We start from the raw sequence: 21,145 nt of genomic DNA on the forward strand, positions 1-21,145 counted from the left end.
CAGAAAACATTTTTCGTTCGCTCCCTGTAATGATGCCGTGCGTGTTCGGCTCTCGCACACGTGTGCACCGGGAAATCAGGCCGAAAAGTGACCGACATTCCCGCAGCAGTAGTTCAGCCGCTCCCGAACCCGAGCCGCCTTGTGATGGAAATGCATAATTTATTATCATTGCATTTGAAGGGACAAAAAAACAGAGCCTCGAAGGTAAAAACCACCACTGAACGAAAGAGTCGTAGAGATGGAATTCATTTGGCTGGCTCCGTTTGCTTCCAACGCTTCCTTCCTTTTGCCATGCGGTCAGCATTGATCGGGCATATGAAATATTCAACCAGAGCGCCCCCTTTTTTATGAAGCTTGAGTAATCGAATGGGAAGGCATCGGAATCGATATGCTAATACAGAACACGCGCCCCAGCAAGCAGTGGGACGCTACAGCCTACTGTCGTTAGCGTTTCAATTAACGAACGAGGTGGGGAGGAAATTATGTCCCTTTGCCGTAAGTAAAGGATGATTTGAGGGAACAGACAAGGACATGTGATTGAAAGCCTGGGCTTAATTTTGAAACTAAATTATGGGTAAATGATGTGTTTCATTGCAATGATGTTTACTTTTGAGTGTGAGCAATGTAATAGCCCAAGGTTCTTGTTGATTCGTTCTGTTCTTTGAGTTGAAAGTGTTAACACTTTGAGTGCCATAGTTATCATATATGATAGCCAGTTATGTTTCCTGGGATGCAATGGTTATCATATATGATCATATATGCCATGGTTATCATTCCCTGTCTGGATTATGACATTTTCCAAAAAGAACAACAAAATGTTAAATAACTTTGTAATGTATAGGTTTTTTTTTGGATTTTTTGTTTTTTTTTTCCTTTTTTAGAATAATTCATTGATACCCATATATGGTCAAAAATCGAGAAAATAAATGCAAAATAATAAATTAATACAGTGTTACAACCACATATACATCTTTTAGTTGTAATGTGAGTTTTCAAACCGTATATTAAACGGTTTTAGTTAAAGGAGATTTTAGTTAAAATTTTATCTACATGTCAAAATACGTTGTTTACATGATCGCTTTTCAATGAACCATCCTGTTGAAAATAAATCTATAAGTAGCATTAGACTGTTGTTTTCCCGATTCAATGATAAAAAAGCAAAACAATGAAAATACAACAAGAAGTCAACCATAATTGTATTAAAAATCAATAATTTTATCATCTTTTAGATTGTGTATATTCAATCACAACTTCCCTTGGGGCCATGGCTATCATATATGATATATAGCGATTTAATGATGTACATTATTGCATTTTCCTGGGCTTTCTTAACTATTTCTCTCTATAATGCTTTTCAAATCGTATTTGTCTTCAATGTTTTGCAATAGCAACTTGAGTTCTTGAGTTGTATATTTCATAGCATTTAAATAATGAACAATAATTAAACTACTTCCGTGTCCGTTTACACCCCACCATGTCAATCAAATTGTAGTTTGAAAGTATTGTTTTTCTTGCTTTAGGTGTTGCAAGGCAATTTAAGACAATTAAAAATAATTTCACGATCGAGTAAAATATTCAGAACCGTTCGGCAAAGCAGTACCTATTATCTATCGTGCAGCGCAAACTTTGCTTATGCATATTACCTCCCTTATCGTATTCATTCTTCCACCAAGAAAGAATGCTGGGAACTGACCCCGGTGGCAGGCACTGCACTACGTCACCGCACCAATTAATACACGGGGACATTGTTTGAAGAACCGTATGTATGTAGGTTAGCAAACGACCATCTTCGAGCCACACACCGGGTGCACACCAATTAACCCTCACCCAGATTCACCCCCCACGTGGTTTGGAAGAAATCAATACGCGCGTTGCGTATTATTTGGGTTTTTGCTTCATTCATGCGAAATCCTGGTAAAATTAAGTCCGAAGTCACCGTGCGGAAGTGGGTCTTGGTCGGTTTTGTTATCGTCCTGAGCGAGGATAATAAAACCAATACGAACTGTTAGGGTCGAGACGGTAAAGCGCGTTCCGCGTAGGACGTAATGCGGCGGAAAGCGTGAAAAGCACGGACTTTTCACATCAACCTTGCCCTTCTTTTGCTGTCGGTGTTGGTTGTTTGCGAGTTCAGTAGATTTTCGGTAACCTTGTGCCTAATTGGTGAGCTATGGTACGGTCTCCCGGTGGGGGTAAGCATGGGATGGTAGTCTTAGTGGTCAAGTGAAAGGTAAAATTGGGGATTAATTTGTTGCTGAAATTTAGGGAGCACTGTTTCCACCACGAAACGCTGTAAAGGTTGATCTAATTAATTCGTTTTACTGGTCGCGCGCTGCGCGTGCTTTACTTTGATATACTTTGAGGATAATTTATTTGCCAAACTGTTTGGCGCAAATTATTTCAACGATCACGGAATGGTCAGCAGAGTTTGTGTTAGGAACATTTCTTTATTTTATTTATTTAATTTTGTTTTTTTATTATGGTGTGAAGTAAGATCATGGATTAATTGTTTTGCACTAGACAAACACTTTGTATGAATATGAGACTGATTAAGTATCTATTAAATAACTTTATATTATGTTATATGGACATAAAACATAAATAGTTTCAATGTACAATTGGACACTTCTCAACAAATGGTGGTAGAAATTGTAGAAAATGGAGAAAGTAATAATAATAACACTATTAATATGAAATAATAATGTGAAAATACTAGGAATGAGCAAGGAAGAAAATACTAAGAGCTAGAAAGAATCAATAAGACATAAATATTAGATCAGAATAGAAAACTTGATCAAAAACATTGCCAGCAAAAACAAAACTAAAAAATATAAATTTAAAAACATATTGGTCAAAACAAACATAAGAAAATGATAATTGATGGTATTACTCTTTATTCTTCGAATGCAACCAAACAAATAAATCAATAGAAAAGGTGGAAATGAAATATTAGTAGGAATATGAAAAAAATGTAATAAGATAAGATAGAGATAAAATAACAACATAATTAAAAATACTGAATAATTACATAAAGTGAGATGGAATATAAACAAAACCTTGCAAACAAGATCAAAATATTAAAATTTATCTTTAGAAATAATTAGTGAAAACAAATATAAAATTTGATAAATACAGGCGGTCCCCGAGATACACGGTTAATGGGGACCGAAAACGGCCGCAAAATACCGCGTATCTCGAATTTCCGCGTAAGTCGAATCTCGTGATTTCCAGCTAAAATATCACTATTTTTCGTGTAATTTTGCAAGTAAGGGGTGGTTTTAGTCACTTTATGAATTATTTGATATTATTCTGACTGAATATAACTGTTTTAAACCTTTTTAAATAGTTTTTAACATTCGATCAAAACGGAAATTATTTGGCAATTTGCAATTGATGTGTCAAATCAGTACAATTTGCTCAAAGAATTGTCAAATTTAGAAAACCGCGTATCTCCGAATCCGCGTGTAAGAGGTACCGTGTATCTCGGGGACCGCCTGTAACGAAAAGTCTCTTCATGTTGTAAAAGAGTCAAATTTTGGTAAATTAACTTTAGCTAAAAAGGAAAAGAAGAGTTAAAAAGGAAATGAAATGGAAGATAATACCTAAATCAATGTTAATAGAATGAAGTAACAAATAGTTGGATACAATTTGTTAGAACTCTATTTTAAGATTTAAAACAATTTTCCTCATATCTCGTTATCCAATATACCGTTCATCAGCTTCATTTCATTTCATTTGGCAACTAGTGACAAATCTGCTGACAACTCTAGTGTATCACATTACATTATTCATCGCACCAAACGTCATCTCCGAAAGCAACCTAACCACGGCCCAGATCCGTCATCCAGTCGTACATGTTCGCACAAGTTTAACCAGTGTATTGTGTGTATCTTGTTTGTTCTTACAGCTCAGTCCACCGTCCACCATCATGTCCAGTGGTGAAAGTGACGCCAGTGAACCAGCAAACGTTAGTGCTGCCCCGACGATGAGCTCCCAGGAGACGGCCGCCGCGAGCGTAATGCTGACCGATTCCGAAAACGCAAACAACGAGAACCGTGTCATAGAGATGGAATCCAATCCGAGCTCGGGGGACACCGAAGCGGAGACTGGCGCTACCTCGAGTGCAATGGAACCGGCGGAAGCACCTGTGACCGTGAGTAAGCTCCCCGCAGAGCGAAAGGATGATGAGACTGGCCCAGTCCAGAAAGAAGCTGCCGGCACGGCAGATGTACCCACCGGGGAGAAGGATCAGTATGCGGAGCATGTAACGTACGACGAGGCAGGTGAAGCCATCTACACCGATCCGGCCACAAAGTACCAGTACCGGTGGAGCAAGGAAAAAAGTGAATGGGTTCCACGGGAGGAGTCGGGCAAGGCGGGTGAAACCCCCGCGGATAATCCGTACGAGAACGAACACTATCGGTGGTGTCACGAGAAGAAGGAATGGATACCGAAGCAGCAAAATGTGACCGAAACGGAGCACTATCGGTGGGACGAGAAGGCAGCGAAATGGGTCCCGAAGGATCGTCCGGCTGGTGCGGGTGAAGGTGATGATCGTAGCTACGGGTATGAGGAGGGTGTGCACACGTACAAGGATAAGGATGGTGCGGTGTACTTTTGGGACGCAGAACGGAAAGCCTGGTTCCCCAAGGTGGATGATGAGTTTATGGCCATATATCAACTGAACTACGGGTTCATCGACAATACGTCCAGTGGAAGTGGACCAGCGGCGGCGGCACCTGCCCCTGCTCGGGTAATGAGTGAACCGTCTGGTAGGGAATTGCCCGGATGCGACGAGGACGATGACGCTGATGAGCAGGGTGAGGAAGCGCAACGGGCATTAGCAGTAGCAGCAGCAGCAAAGGGCAAGAAACGGAAAGCTCCTCCGGAACCACCGAAATGGTTCGAAATCGCACCGGAGCATAACACGAAGGTGTATGTGTCGAACCTGCCGACGGACATTAGCGAGGAAGAGTTCGGGGAGTTAATGTCCAAGTGTGGCATGGTGATGAAGGACCCAAAGACGCACAAGCTGAAGCTGAAGCTGTACCGTGAGCCGGACGGAACGCTCAAGGGCGATGGGCTGTGTCACTACATTAAGGTAGGTGGATTAAGAGTTCTTTGCTTGTTTTTGGTTGGATTCCTCGGGTGGGATAGGAGGAACCGCCCTGTCGGATTGACATGTGTAGATTAAGCTCATTTACACAAGGTAAGGCCCTAAGCGGCCATTTGCTTTACCCTAAAAAGAGTCCCAAATTAGCTGCTGTGTCTTTTGCTAAGAGGAAAGAGTATCTGGAGGAGAGATTTTGGCTAAACTCAGCAGAATGTATAGCTCATTCGAGTTCCGTTGTTTCTAAAATCTTATCAGGAATAGTTCGTTATTTTTTTGATTTTTTATTTTACATCTTCTGAATGTACCCTTCGTTTTTATTGACTCGTCCAACATTGGGTTTTCTTTTAGAGTGCTTTTTAGTTAATCTTTCTTCTACTGTTGTTTTCTATTCTTTTTGTTTACTTTTTCATTTAACAAACGGTGTAGTTATTTTCTTTTACTTACCTTTTATTACTTTCATTTAAAACGCTTTTCTTTCCTTTATTTATTTCCTTCTTTTATTTCTTTGTTTAATGTAATATTTCTTTCCTCAACACTGTTTTTTCTTCCATCAAAAACAGCTTACTCAACATAAAACATCAATCACTTACCCATCCCATCGTTTTCACAAATCTGTTCCATTTATTGCTTTATCGTTTTGCGGTCCTGCAAATGCACTTACCCATTTTTGGCGCGTTACGCTCATCCCGCGTGTGCTCAACAAACGAACGCAGTAAGTGGCGCGCGCGCACACGCAATCGCTCAAGTAATACTTTATTTCAATCAATGGGTAGTGTATGCCTTGCTGTGTAAAACCGAGATTGCCAATGGGGCACACGCGTGCCCCAAATTCCTTCCGGAACGTTAGAACATGTTCTTCGTGTTGGATATTGCATGATTGTGAGGTGTACTATACTCTATAAGGGGGTTGTTGTTTTTCTTGTTAAATCCTGTACTGCATAAACTGAACCTTATTATGAGCTGAAAGGGGAGATTTGTTTTACTTCTTCGTTTTAAATCGTTGTATTGTGAGCTTACTTTTTAAATGTGTTTTCTTTTCTCATGTTATTTTTGTTGTTGTTGCAAACGGATAATCATCCCGTGCGCAAACTGTTTGTGCGCAGGACACTTTATAATCTATACGCAACTTTCATTTTGCTCTAATCTTTAAACGTCATCCTCCGCGGCGTCCTCCAACTAACCACACATCTACGCAACGGCTAACTAGATTGATTCCCTCGCAACGGTGAGAACGAACTCCTCACCCTGGTGTGACACATACGCTTGCTGTGCAATACTCTCTGTCCCACTGTTTTGTTTTACTGTTCTTTGCTTCTTCACTTTAAATACATCCGTTTGTGTTTTTGTATATTATTATAGGTAGTAAATTACAAATAGTTTATGCTTTCGCGTTTGGCGTTTTCAACTTTGTAGTTTGTAGAGAAACGGGGAAACCGGTTCCGGCTTTTGTTTTGTTTTTGTTTTTCGTGCGAGATTTCTCCTTTTGCTTCTAGTTTCTTTTCATATTCATATTAATTTTCCGCAAATTCTCGCAATCATGAACCAAACCCGCTGTTTGCATTTGGTTTTGCAAACACGTGCAAACACTTTCACAAAAGTAGGAACAGTAAAGTACATAAAACAATATAGAGATAATTATAGTAGTGGTTGCATAAGGTAATATAAGTAGTAAATAGCATGGCAATTAGAAATTAAGCGCTACTCTTCTGTTAGACTTACTTCTTCTGTACATCGGTACGAGGATTGGTCAGCTGTGTTCGCCAATTTTCTTGCAATCATTCAACGCCTCTTTGAACTGCTTTCATCTCAAAAACTGACCCCTTTTCCTCTGTGCTATCAACTGTGTTAGTATACTATTCTTAAACAGGAAAATGGAGAAGATAAAAGGAGCATCTGTATATAAATTCTCTTCGCGATTTAGACGTACGCTTCCTCCTCCTTGCTCTCTCTCTATTCGCTAGTTTGTTCTACCAAATAGTGAAACATTTGTTCTCTTGTTTTTATCTTTGTTTTGAGGTTCTTCGAGAGGGATGATCCCTTCTGCAAACAGATTCCCTACTTTAAATGTTATACTTTATTCCTCAGTTTGGTCACAAATTCTACCAAGTGTGGTTTAGTGGCATTTTGTTTAGTGTTTAACCTTATAACCTGCTTCTGCTAACAGTAGTTTCCTGGAACGAGATTGTGTTTCTAATGCGCCGAAAGACTATATTGAGGGTGACAATTTGGCCTGTTGTTGCGTGTGTGTGTGTGTTTTTTTTTGTTTATTCGAACGACGAATTCACCGAAAACATTTTACATTTCTTAAACGCACTTAAACTCTAGCTCTGCTCGATCGTAGTTGGTGGTTCGCCGCTCAGATCTCTCATGCGCTTGCTACTAGGTAGCGTTGGCAATGGACAAGACACGAAGAACCACAACAGACTTATCCCAGTGAAAAGCGCGCTGTGCAAATTGTATTAGAAATTGGAGATTTTTTTTGTTTTTGGCTAGATGGGTTTTTTTTTGTTTCTGCTTAGGTGCAACTTTACTCTAAGAACTAAGTGAAGAACTGCTTCAGAAAATTAGATGCAGGTTGTAGTAGTAATAGTAGTAGTAATCTGTTCCAAAAGCACACCTCTGGTGTGTTTACGGGATGTGCAGTAGTAGCAGCAGTACTACTAGTTCGGGTTCTTTGTTCCAAAAACGGTTTTTGGGATATGTATCGCCGTTCCGTTCCTTTTCCTCGATTGTTATTCTGTTTGAGTTATGCCTCCTCCAGGAGAAAGGCGTATTCATTTACACTATTTCTAGACGACGGTGCGACTTGCTGGGTTCACTCCAAAGCAGGAGTGTGCACGGTCCGGGTATGAGACACCACTGGACCGACCATTTCTGTCCATGTTTTCGCGCTATCATCTAGAAACTAGTGTGTATACTATCTTGCTTGCGTTTAGTGGCTGCTACGGGGTACCACCTTACGGCACTACCTCATTCGCCCGCTCGAGCTTTAGCTTGAGCAGCTTCTGCTCCTTCAGCTTCTTGCGCATGGCACGGGTCTGGAAGAAGGCCTGCTGCTCCTCGGGCGTCAGCTTCTGCAGCCGTTTGCGCAGAAAATCGCGGCTCGCTTGCTTTTCCTGCGACGTCATCGAGCGGTTCGCGTATCGGGTGGTGTGGTGTGCGGATGGTTGTCGTGCTGCGGTTGGTCTTGTTGTTGGTGGTGGCGGTGTTGTGGTGGTAGTAGTAGTAGTGCTGGTAGTCGTTGTGGTCGTAGTAGGCGGTGCAGCACTGGTAGTAGTAGTTGGCGGATACGCTGGCACATAGTACTGCTGCGTCCGCTTGGTCGGCTTGTGCGCACCCGGCTGGTGACGGTGCTGATGCGGCAGGCGATGATGCTCCTCTCCGGTGCGCATTCGGTGGCCGCGCGGGAAGCTCGGCTCACGCGTCTTGCCATTGCGCGGGCTAAAGTCTACGTTGAAGCGTGCGGCGGAATGATAGGAACCTCCCCAACCGCCACCACCACCACCGTTTCGATGTCCGTTATCGATCGTGTTGATGTCGTTCGACGCGTCCGGTGCGTACTGCGCGAGATGCTGCTTGCGGCCGACCACTTCCGGCGGGATGTAGGTGCGCCGGTCGGCGGCGGTCGGAGCGGCGACCGGCTTCTTCGGACGATTTGCTCGGCGCCGATGGGCCGGCCGGATCGAGGGATTCGATTGCATCACGCGCTTGACGCTGTTGTACAGGCGCGGTTTGCCGTACTCGCTGCAAGACAACAAGAAAAAACACAGCGAAACACACACATTAGCTTGTTTTTGAAGACATCTCAGACATTGCATATCCTCTTTGCTGCTGCTACCTTTGCGTACGGTTGTTGCCTTCGCTCACGATGTACACCAGCTTCTCGTTGGCCCGCTCGTTCGGGTAGGTTTTATTCCACTTTTCGTACACCAGGCTGCGGCCCATCTCGGACACGAGCGGCATACGGTGCTGGCAGATGTAGTTCATTTTGTCTGTGCACGCTGCGGCCGACCATCTGGACACGTTTGTGGGCGCAATTTTGGGCGCAAAGAAAATTGGGGAGGAAAAAATAGGAAAACAACAACACAACCATTAGCCAAGCCATGTAGAAAGGGCCCTTCGCAACCCATTTGTATATGTACAGGACTTAGATCTAGCATTCTACAGCCTTTATGTTAAGTTCTATCACCAAGCCACAAATGTGTGAGTGCGTAGTTCACTACATTTACAGCAGTTCGTGCTGCTTGTGCCGGTGCCACTAGGTTTACTATAAAGTGTTAATGTTACGCTTGGCTTATCATGTACTAAAACTACGAAATGACTACGTGCGCTCGCAGTTAGTCCAGTTGTTCGTGCAAAGTGTTTAATACCAGAAAGCTACTTTCGCTACACAATATAGCAAGTTCTACGAATACAACGAATGTTGCACCACCGTATGGTGGGGTGTTACCTTTTTAGCTATTTGCTCACGCAAATGTACAATAGAATACTAATAAAAATACTAAATATGTATGAATTTAATGTACAAAATGGAAAACAAAACAAAAAAAATGGGACAAAAGAGCGCAAGAAGAGTTGGAAGTTGGCAAGCGCATCATTCCGGGGGTTTTTAATCGTTGTGTGGAGCAGTTTCGTTTTTTTTTCCAAAACTCTAAAACAAATCCAAAAGGGGCTCTGGGTGCAGTATCATATGTCCACTTACCTAAACTTGATGTCGGCTTTAAGCAGTGCACAGTGGAAGGTCAAATCCTGGCTGCTCCTGCAAAAAATGCTCATAAGTAAATGCGCTCTCTCGTTTTTAACGGACGAAACGTGTAAGAAATTTGGTTCAGAATTAGGTGCCCGATAGGAACATCCTACCATTGCAGGGTGCTCTGTTTTGTTTTTGTTTTTGGGGGGAAGAATTTATGCTGTTCTGTTCTTGGGGCGGATTTTGCGTGAAAAGAAGAAAAACAAAGATAAATGCAATATGAAGCAGTATAATCACCTAGGCACCATTTGGCTGAACGATTGGTACTCGATTTCGCGCCCATTGTGGCCCCACTGCCATTTCTTCAGCTTCCAGTTGTAGTTGCCACCGATCCAGAGGTCCTCTCGCACTGGTGCGCCGTAAACAAAAAAAGCCAAATTATGAAAATAATCATTATTGTACAATGTTTTTAAACAAGAAAACTCCAAAAGCGGCGCATGGATGCGGGTTTCTTACAGCCCATTTTCTGCAGAGTTCGCCGGAGCACCTTGTCCTCGTACATCATCGGTTCCGCCAGCTTGCTGTTGTGGTCCTTACACTCAAAGTACGCATCGAGCCAGTTCAGCTTGTTGGGCGATATGTAGTAGCACTCGTTGCTGATGCTAGTGAACTTGGGCGGACACATGCCGTACTTGCGCTTGTACCGCCGGTTCGGCCGGTCCGTGTCGTTGGCGCCCGACACTGCCAGGCAGGCGGCGAGCAGGCAAAGTGTGGCTAAAGGATGAAAGTGGGAGCAAAATAGGGGGAATTTCTTCCATCAATGAACGAGATGGTTCTCGTTCTCTGATCTCCGGGATGTTTCACTTACCTAGGAGTAGAGCTTTCGATTCCATCATGACACGCAGGGGTGGGGATAAATCAAAGCGGAAGGTGCAATCTTTCCCGTACCACGATCCAAGTAGCCACCGTATCTATCCACACTACGGCACGCTCACTGAAATATCATCCGGACGGTGTCCGGGGGTTCCGTTTGGGGTAATTGCAAACAGCGTCCCTTACCCTTTTCCGGACGGTTTGGGTTTAACAGTAAAAGGATACTACCACACCCCGTCGTCTGCCAGTGGCGAACTAATTGAAGGTTTAGTGTACGCGCCAAACTGCTCTGCTGGTGTGTAACAGGGAGGCCCCTCTTCGGTCGGCACGACGTGAAGTGAATTTAATTAAAATTATTTCACAAAACCCGCCGCTACTTGCAAGTGGCTACTAATTTTCTTCCCAGCTGGCTGCTGCTTACGTGTGTATATCCTTTTTTTCGCTCCCGACTTTGGGGTCGTGTTTCGCGTTGATTCCCCCGCACGAAAATGGATGACGATGATGGCAGTACACCTTCTTCTGGGCTCCTGGCGCTTGCTTCGATGTGCGCGTTTATAAGCGGGAGCAGAAAAATGTGGCGAGCGCGCGTCCTCGTTTTTGAATCCTTTCCACCGGATGGGGGCCGTTTCAATCCGTTTGATATCGTGTTTCGTACGCCAGGGGAGGAAACCGGGAAGCTCTAGAGTAGGAACAGGAATAAAGAAGCAAAAAAGTGAATTAATATAAAGTTGGTGGAGTGGTAGTAATAAGATATCGTTTTGTATAGTTTCGCTCAATGCTGTGTGCACTCAAGCGGCTAATAAGGTTGATGTCTAGGGAAAGGGGTGCACGAGCGCCCTCTAGGTGCGAGACTGTGAAGTACACTTTGGAGAGCACGTGCTTTATCCAAATCGTACGGTTTGGTGTAAAGAGGCAGCGTAGGATCTAAAGGAAGTAATAAATAATTCTCTCTACCTTTCTTCACCCCCCAAATCCCTTCATCTTCTCCACCGAATATCCGCCATGGCGTTAGGAGCTGCGGAGGGCGGTGTTAATGATGCCCGCGTGATTGCAAATGGTGTTAAGTGTAATTTCCGTTAGTATATCCTGCCCGGAGTGTAATTTTAATTGCTTCGTATAGCTCGCGCAGTATAGTGCTCGCGACACATATGAGCGCACCCATCGGATGGGAAGTTGGGGAGAGAAAAAGGGGGCTTTTATGGGTGGTTCTTGCCGTGCCGAAAAGGCGTAACATCTTCTTTTGTCGAAGATGGTACCAGAAGGGGTGTGTAAGGCGCATGCATTAATGCCAAACACTGGAGGGGGAGTTGGAGCCAGATCAGATCCAACGGGCGGGAGACTGAGGTGAAACACTCCCACCCACAGACCATTGCTGTGAGCATCTCCCGTTGGCCAGGGGTTTGGCGCCTCGTTGCGGGAAGCGTCGGATTGTAGTTTTTGCTTTTATTATTATTACACACAAACATCATGCACACTGGTTGTTTTTTTTTGGCTTTTACTCGTTGGCAATGGCAGTAAAAGATGGTAGAAGAAAGTAGACCCACGCACACACACACACACACACAGAAGGTAGTAAATCGCCCTCTTTCCTTGCTGTTTTGTGCGAGGGGAGAGGGTGTATAAAATACAACCGCGTACTGTTTACTGCCCCGGTTGTGGGCGTGTGTTCCTCAAACGGATGTTACTCTATCCCCCGTGGGTTCGAACCGTGGGAGCAGTAGCAGAAGCATTATTCCTCTTTCCAGTCGCTCATGAATCCGTCATTACACCGAGAGTACGACATAATCCCTGTCCCCGTTTGCTAGCTGTTTTTTGTTGTTGTACCTGATTGCTAAGCTTTGCAGAATAATGACGGTGAGGACGTCCCGAGCGCATGGATTGGATGACGGGGAGATACCGAGTCACCATCATGATGCTCACAGCGTGATAACCTGCCCGATGCAGCGCCGTGCACTCACAGTGCGTCATCAGACCATCAGCAGGCTAACTTATGACGAGATTATTATTGGGCGCTGCCTGGAGCCGTATTTCCATGCATGTGACAATGCCGGCAGCATTGTGCGGGATCGCTCGGGAGCATCAAATATTAGCAGTAAAATAGGGGATTGGAAAAAAAGGTATTAAAAATTGCAATGGTCCTGTCCTGTGAAGCTTTGGTGCATTGTTTCCATTCATCCATCCAGTAGGCAAGTAAGAAGACCCATTTTAACCTCTCACTCTCTTGAGTTTAGCGTGGCTTTTGCGATGAAAGGTGCAGAAGTGCACTTTTCACGGACGAAGCGGCGAGATAATACTGCTTGGTGAAACCTAGCGAAGCACCAAAGGTCATGGATTTGTTTGGCAGGAGATATTCGGCGCGGTCTGCAAACACAGCAAACCATTCCCGCCAAGGATTACGCCATCGAAAGTGCAGTTGTGTACTTCCCCGTGTGTTGTGCAGTTGTTGTCGCGCAGACACTTTTAGTCGTGGTGGAACTGGCCAAGGTAAACGACAAACGACACCGACTCTTTACTCCTCGTAGGGGAGCACTCTGTGCCTTTTATTTCATCTTTTTCTGGGTTTCTTTCTACAGTTGACACTGTGCGGATTAATCGGGCCTTTTGGGGGAGCTCACGGGTACCACGGGGGAGCAATCTGCATGCAAAAACTAATAAATCATTGCCCGTGGAGAGAGGTGCGAACAAGATCAACGGGTGAGCAAAAAAGGGGGAAAAAGCCCTCCCAGATCCGTACAATTGCTGTCAATGCGTCGGTTGGACTTCAAGCTTGAACCTTGAAGACCTGCAGCCTCCAGCTTAAATCTTCTTTCACCGCACCACGCAAAGGCACACCGACGACACCGACCGATCGTTATCGCGAGTGAAGCATAATCGCAAGAATTCGAGGATCGTGATCGTGCCGCTCATACAAAAACTGAAGTTGTGCGCGTTGTTGGTGTACCTTAAAGCTTACCGGGACTTACTTATTTCCATTGCTTGGGTAGGAAACACCAGATCTGATTAGGTGCCAAGAATTGTCTGCACGCTATTGAAACAAGGGAAACGATTGTCGGGGGAAGTAAGCGTGCTTCTAAAGTGCGTCAGTGTTGTTGAACCAATTTCATTCATTCGACTACTACACCAACAGGTCCGGTAACTCATGCAAAGGGGGCAGGTGTCCGGAGAGTTAAAGGCCCCAAGTTGAACGTATGTCCCATGGACAGGAGGGACAGAGCAACGTTTTTACTTTAATTCCTCTCCCCGAACCTGATTGGGTGCGCATTAAACAAGCGTGTCACAATTTGTCCCTTTTTGCGTCTTCCACGCACGGGCCCGACTGTACGGAACCGGTTACCAGGTCCTGCAGTAAGTATTACAATTGCAGCAGGCAGTCCTTCCTTTCCTTTCTTCGCTTCCATTTTCTCAACACCGATCGAAACGTGGAGACAACTCAACACGATCGTGCTCTACGTGCCCCCCCCGCCGCTTGCGATGGATTTTAATCGCAATAATTACTTCTTTTCTGCTGGCCGCACGCCGTTCCGTTTTATGTTTACTTTTTTTCTCTCTCTGTGTTCATTCTTAAGGGACAGTAGGGGTAATCGGAACATCGGATGGATCGGAGGGATGTAGAGCTCGAACGGAAAACATCTTAATAAGCGCGCTGCTTTTCTTCCACCGAGGAGATCCTGGGCTCGCTTGGAAGAAGGCACTGTGCTTCCTTTCATCTTGCGGCGTATCGAGACAGGAAGGCGCTTCCAAGAGTGGCGAGCGAGAGAAGCTGCACAAAAAGGGGTCGAAAGGGATGATGACAAAAATTCAATTACCGTGCATAATTTATGCAAATAGTACAACATCATCCAGTGCACTGGCAGTACACACACACTATCCCCTTTCTCATTCTGTCGCCGTGTGCGGGCTCGGGTAATGGCTCTTTGCTTTTGGATAAGCGCACATAGAAGCGACAAGAGCTCATAGCGAACAAGCACTAGTGCTATTACTATGATACTATTTCCTGCTTTGAGCATTCGTGCCGGAAAATATGCTTTTGCGTGTGCTGTGTGTGCTGCACAAGATGGGGGGTCGTTTGTTTGTGCTTAGTTGATGCCTTAGTTGGTCGTTGCTTTCTTGAAGCGGATGACTAAAGAGCGCTGCTGCTGCCAGTACCAACAACACGCCCAACAGTCTGCACAACTTTCTGATGTTTCACTGCCAGTCATAAGGGAGCTAGATAGAGAGCCCTCCGCTTATCCGTGTCATCATCTAATTGTGGTGTCGCTGCCAGCTGTGGATGGATCAGTATCCCGAAAAGTACTTCATCGGATTATTCACGCCCGACCGGTTGGGACGCACGGTTCCGTTTTGTGAAAATTCCATTCAAAATCCATCCATTCCCTTAAACGAAGCATTTTTCCCCCTGCAAAAGTTGCTCAATTTGCGGCTCCAGTGGCTGGCCACAGTAAAGTGCGGGGAGCAGTGGGAGTGAAATTAAGAAAGTTGTCCTTTCAATCTGCCAAAATCGCCCAAAATCGGCTGACCGATTTATTTGCTACAAAATGCGTACTTCTTACTCTCTCTTTCTCTTTCTTTGCCAAAACTCTCGGTCAGTGTCGTCGTGCCCGAATTGGGTGGCGATTAATTGCTTATTAGTTTGGGGGTGGGTGGTGGATAGGCAGTTGAAGAAGAAGAAGAAGCAGTCCCTCCACAAAACTGGAAACGAATTGCGATGAAATGGAGATAAATTAAATCCCACGCCTGCGGTGAACTTGGAACGGCATGCGTTTGGGGCCAAGTAAGATGGACAAATTTGGCTTGGCGGATCGGTTTAGCGTGAGTGTGCTTTTACCTTTGGAGGAGGTTGACTTTTTGTACAAAAAAAAGCAGATTGCATTGTGCAGCGCACCCCAGTGTGTGCTTTAATAAAGTGACACCGATTTGCGCTCATAATAGTGCTCCTACTCTGCGTATACATTTGCAGATAAGCAATCAACCACAAAGCGGTGTGTTTTGTAGAACATTGCCATCCTCGTCAGCAGCCGAGCATCCCCGAGGCGCGGGGCTGTTTTACAAGTGCTTTATTAAATTAGCTCCAAAGTGCAACATTATTATTATGCTGACCCGTCCTCGCTTGTTGCCGACCGATCTCGACCGATAATTAATCGCATTAATCGCCGACAAAGCAGCGTGTTTAGGGCTGGTGATGTGGTGTTGTTTTCATGGTTTGTTAGAGGTACAGGCCCTGGTTTGACCGTTTCGTCCCTAGCTCTCGCCGCTCACGCGCTAATAGGTTCCTCGCTTAGTTATGCAAATTGTATCGATAGCGATTATGCCTTCCGCTTCTGGCCTTACGTGAGATTGTGCTGTGGGAGGTCCCTTTTTGTTGGTAGGAAAATGCAAGCCCCAATGCAACGCTCACTTTAGCTCTCAAAATCGATCGATAACACCCGGCGGGTTCGTCGTTTGGTGCGCACGGATGCACACAGGGTGCCGACAACACAGAGCTGTGCGCGGTTAGAGTGTTATTCGCTGACGAAATATTAATTTTATGCTTGCATAAACACACACACACAACTCACATTCCTCCTCCCTGTGTATGTTTCGGGGTATGTACGCTTATCAGTGGCACGGATCGATTTCCGTTGACAAGGGCAAATAGCTGACGAGCGCGGGCGCGCTTGTGATCATACTTGCCACACGCTTGCTTCCCCCTCGCTAGGTACACAGTACCTTGTCGGAGCGTAATTTAATCAACTCACAAAAGCGTATGCCGCCAACCTTTCTCTCCAAACACGGGACCACCGGCCATTGCATCGCAGTGTAGTACCTGCAAATGGGTTGCAATTTCCGCACAGCATTAAGCACACACAGTACCACACGGTACAGGGTGAAACACAACAAGGGTGTTTGGGGGTTCGTGTTCGTTTGGGAAACATCGCTGAAAGCTTGCTGATTACGCAAAAATCCCTGTGAAGATGGGCTTTTGATTTGGTTTATTAGCGAAAGAAGGGTCTATTTGTGCGCCATTCACAGCTCTCAGTTCGCAGCTTTCAATGAGAAAATCGAAATGAAAATCTTATTTACTCCGAATTTAGATTCCCTTTGGTGGGCGCGCGAGCGCTGGTACGTAATAACTGTAAAGCATGAACATCGGGATTTTTCGGGGCTCTCCGAATCCATCGAATGGTGTGGGGAAAATTGAATTTTCCACTCGCGCGCGGTGGTTTTGATTGATTTTTTGTTGTTGTTGCGGTACGCTCGCCTATTAATCACGACGACCCGGTGTGTAATAATTTTGTTATCTTTGGAGACCCCTACATTGAATGTGTTTCATGTACGGGAAACTGGGCAAAGAAAGCTTTAAAAGCTACATACAAATGAGTGATGTGTACGTCCTTTATTTTGGGTGAATGTGTACGCCTATGCTGTGCAGCAAATAATGAACCATGTTGATGAAAATGTGTGGATCCACTCTGTTTTGGAGGGGATGTACTTTTTATCGATACATTGGCGCATTCGACGAATGAATAGAATATTTTCAGTTTTATCCCATTCGCTCGTAATGAAGTATGTGTAAAAAGTTTAAAAACGTTAAAGTTTTCACAATAATTATGACCAAGAAGACATATGGCGTTCAATCCAATTTTCGGATATTTCTACAGAAAACAAGCCAACTGAACGGTATAAACACTAGTGTTGTGATTTATGAGGCTTTGTGGGAGATTGTTTGGAAGAAATGTCCAACAAAAAGTTATTCAAATTCCAAATAGAATCTATAAACTAGACAGCAAAGTTCATGGATCTCTGAAGAATCTTGAATCCTTGTGGCTGTTCCCATGTAGGCATTGGAATTGGTCCTGAAGCTACACCGACCCTGGAACTGTTACTCAATCTATACCATATTTGCAACTTGTACATTATCCATATTGGCTCTGGATCTGATCCTATACCTCTGCCATCGTTTGAAGTTATCCTGGAACACCCATATTGATCCTGGGACATATCTTGAACTCATATCGTTAATAGAACTGATCCATAATTTATTGCAATTCAATCCTCTACCTCCACTTGTCTCAGTCAAAGAATACATCGAGATCCTCTCCAGCAGGTCTAGTACTTACTCTGGTCCAGTAACTAACTTGTTTGTTGTTATCCGGTGCTACAACCGCTTTGCGGTCTTGGCCTGCCTCAGGAGTGTGCGAAACCGCTCACGGTCTCGCGCCTTCGTCTGCCAGTCCGTTATCCTGGCCTTAATGGCGGACTCCTCCACGCCACCTTTAATTTGGGCCTACCACGCCTCCTCTGTGGACGGGGGACGTTGTGGATGGCCTAAAAAAACTTTACGGCCTGACCAGTAACTAACAGTTTTTTGTAAAATACTTTGTAGAAATTTAGCCATCTACACAATCATAGACAATCATTAAAAGTTAAAAATCATCAAAAAACTTTGGTACTATGAAGAATTCAAAATTGTCAGCATTTATCTGTCTTCTCGTGTTTGTTCTTAGTTCATTTCCTTCACGTTTTTCTCTTTTGTGTTTGTGCAAATTCCACTGACTAAACACTAAACGGCTTCATTTGTACCATTCGCGCGAGTAGTTTCACTGAACTCAACCAGTTACTACTACTTCAGTTAATTATACCATCAGGAAAGCTCGTTATTTCCCCCTGCTATTCATCCCCCGTAACTTCCCGTAGTTTCCCTTTTTGGTGACACTCCTCGTCAACGGGGTCTCACTCGGATAATTCTATCAAAAGTTGTACGTCCAAACTCCTGGCAACGGGAGATCAACAATTATTTCCGAACCGGAAAGTGCTTCGGAACTCGAACCCGCCCATGCCCTCCCCCCTAGCGAAAGTGAAACTTTATCGTTCCCATTCTATCAGTGGCATCGGATACGGGTTCGAGGATCGTACACAGCGGACCACCATCATCGCCATCACCAGTACCACCAGCAGCATCAGCATTATCAAATTATTAAGCTACGTGGAAGTTGTTTAGACATCACCTCTCATGACTCGCTTGCGGAGTAGGGGTCGTGAGGTGTGTGTGTTTTTTTTGCACCATCAATGTATGCACCATCCCATGACTGGGGACTGGGGAGCGCATTTTGGATCGATGCAATTTTTCAACCCACCACACACACAATCCACGACCGCAGAGGCAGCAAAACGAGCGCAAAAAGGGCGTTGAGCGGTCGCGCTCGTGTGTCGCTTCCGACGATGATGATGGAGGTGATGATGATGATCGGTGTTGATGGATGTGTGTTTCGGTTGCGGCGACACGCTGCATGGTTGTAATATATGCAGAGGTAGACACAAAAAAAGCAGGGACAAGGCAAATTAAGAGCATCGTAGAGTTGACGTGACGTGATCCGGTGTGTGTTGATTTACTGCACACAACGGTTAAGTAATGTTGGCAAATTTATTTACTTTGCACATTAACGAGACACTTCGCACCGGAGGGAAGGAAGTGCGTTAGAGATCTATTGGGTGAGTTGGCCGGTTAGTTTAGCAAAAAAGGTGTGTTGTAGGGGGTTGGAAAGCATTGAAAAATTGATTGCCGCACGCATATTCGCTCCCTTTTTTGCTCTATCGAACGGTTGTACTAATGACGTTAAACGAGGATCGTTTAGTGAGAGGTGAAGATTAGAGCAATAAATAGCGGAAAAGAACTTCTTGCAGGTGTTGTTCTAATGTTTATACTACCGTTACCTCACTGTACTGTAAGACTCACATTAGTAAAGAGACCTCCCACATTGGATACTTGTCACAACAGATCGGCTTGTTTCGCTATTGATGGGCATAATTCTATACACAAATACACTCTCTGTAGCGAGAGCATTAGCGAAGAAGTTAGAAGTTATCAACTGTTTACAGTAGCAAATCGGCGTGGTAGCGCGTTAACCAGCATAACCGACAGCGACTTGTGCGAACGTCAGCAAGAAGCCGGCGGTTTGTCTCAGGTTTTGAGGCCGTGGAATTCCAATTCCACAAGGTCTGGACGCGTCTCAAGTTCGCATTGAATGAAGCTCATTCAGAAACGCGCTCTGTGCGCTGCTGCGTTGACAGTAGCAACTGGCAAGCTTAAGGCATAAGTAGGTGGGGAGCTTAAGGGAGCTTAGGTTATTTGTTTACCGGGGCTCGGGTGACTTCCCTACAGCATTGCACATTCCCCTTTGAGCAACCCATTTCAAGAGGCCTCCGAAACACACAAAAAACACTGAAACCATGCCGCGTGTTTCGTTTCGCATAGAACAAATGACATCAGCGCTGTTTATGACGCTCCTGTTACTCGGGTTGTAATTGGGTCTAGGGGGGCGTTTGGGGTTCTAATTTGATGAGATTTTTTAATGCCTATTGGGGGACGTGACGCGACGCGACTTGACACCCGGAGTCGGAATGAGCTCCAAAAAGGCATCGCATTCGGTGATGTCGTCGTCCCCGTCGTGCGGTACGTGCCGATGGTAGAACTATAAAACTCAATTTGCTAAATTAAGCGCCTCCATCCCACTGCTGCTGCTGCTGCTGTTGGTGGAATGCACACGCCTGCCTGACCTCTGGAAAGGGTCTAGTTGTCCAAAACGCACCCTCGGCTTCTTCGATTGATATGGTGCTGGGTAGAGGAGATAGCGAAGCATTGGAATTTTACCCATCCTAGGCGTTGTGTCTATGGGTCAGTCCCGTCAACCGAGCGCGTCACGCGCGAACATCAATAGACAGCAGCATAACTCCACCGTTGGTAGGCAGGCTTCTCCTAGCGTGGTAGGTGGTCCGAACAACAATAACGAACAACAGTTTGGGGAGTGCGAAAACGGTCACATTCTTTGCCAACCAACGGCTAATAAAAACATACGGCCAACCGATCGCGCATGAAGTCATACCCGTCCGGCTCTTAATTGGGAATGATAAATCATAGACCTCTGTGGAACGTTGTGGTTGGCCTCTCGCAGTAGGGTAGAGGACAGGCAGACACAGGGACCTTGTAAAAGCATATGTTCTATTTTGGTTTAATTTTTAGTAGCATTCGCGCGAATTGTTTGCGTATGCTGCCGAGACAACGGACCGGCCAATGATGGATCGGTTTCGGTATGTCGGAATGGCATGAAACTTAATATCACGTTCACGTGCGCTAATTTTGGTGCTCAGTTGTGCTCAGAAGCTGTTTGTGCTTCAAACATCATCAAATAAACAAATACAAATGTCCGTTGGCTGTCAAACACGAAATCAAAATTGTTTGGAGCATGTTTAGAAGTGTGTTCCGTTCCCGGGAGAGGGCAATGAAAAACTCACGATCAGTCGAACCTCCAGGCACCGCCGTCGGCCGCAGTACCTGGGCGGGTGAAAATCGCACAAAACGCGTGGCCGCTACCACACCACCATCCTGACCATGATGACTTTCATCGCGCACGTTCGACAAATCAAACAAGACGACGCAATCAAAATTTGATGACAAGGCCGGATATTAAAACGATTCCCGCAACGGAGCATTGCGG

General features: G+C 44.9%; 2 protein-coding genes across 3 annotated transcripts in view; one reads left to right on the forward strand and one right to left on the reverse strand.

Moving 5' to 3' along the window:
* Positions 1-21,145, forward strand: part of LOC1276920 (HIV Tat-specific factor 1 homolog) — a 56,169-nt gene that overhangs the window by 6,298 nt on the left and 28,726 nt on the right. The window contains exon 2 of the mRNA XM_316330.5: positions 3,905-5,098. Coding sequence (XP_316330.5) covers positions 3,926-5,098 — 1,173 coding nt within the window. The 5' untranslated portion in view covers positions 3,905-3,925. The remainder of the gene's footprint in view (positions 1-3,904; positions 5,099-21,145) is intronic.
* LOC1276921 (uncharacterized) overlaps positions 5,709-21,145 on the reverse strand; it is an 89,007-nt gene continuing 73,570 nt past the window's right edge. Inside the window, exons 4-9 of one of the 2 annotated variants that reach the window (XM_061651961.1) lie at positions 10,669-11,352; positions 10,317-10,574; positions 10,098-10,209; positions 9,813-9,863; positions 8,949-9,125; positions 5,709-8,854 (exon numbers count right to left, since the gene is read on the reverse strand). In XM_061651961.1, coding sequence (XP_061507945.1) covers positions 8,068-8,854; positions 8,949-9,125; positions 9,813-9,863; positions 10,098-10,209; positions 10,317-10,574; positions 10,669-10,696 — 1,413 coding nt within the window. In that variant the 5' untranslated portion in view covers positions 10,697-11,352 and the 3' untranslated portion in view covers positions 5,709-8,067. Of the gene's footprint in view, positions 8,855-8,948; positions 9,126-9,812; positions 9,870-10,097; positions 10,210-10,316; positions 10,575-10,668; positions 11,353-21,145 lie in introns of both variants that reach the window. The other variant, XM_061651959.1, reaches the window with a different exon arrangement.

Source organism: Anopheles gambiae, chromosome 2, assembly GCF_943734735.2.
Source record: "Anopheles gambiae chromosome 2, idAnoGambNW_F1_1, whole genome shotgun sequence".
Taxonomy (NCBI): Eukaryota; Metazoa; Arthropoda; class Insecta; order Diptera; family Culicidae; genus Anopheles; species Anopheles gambiae.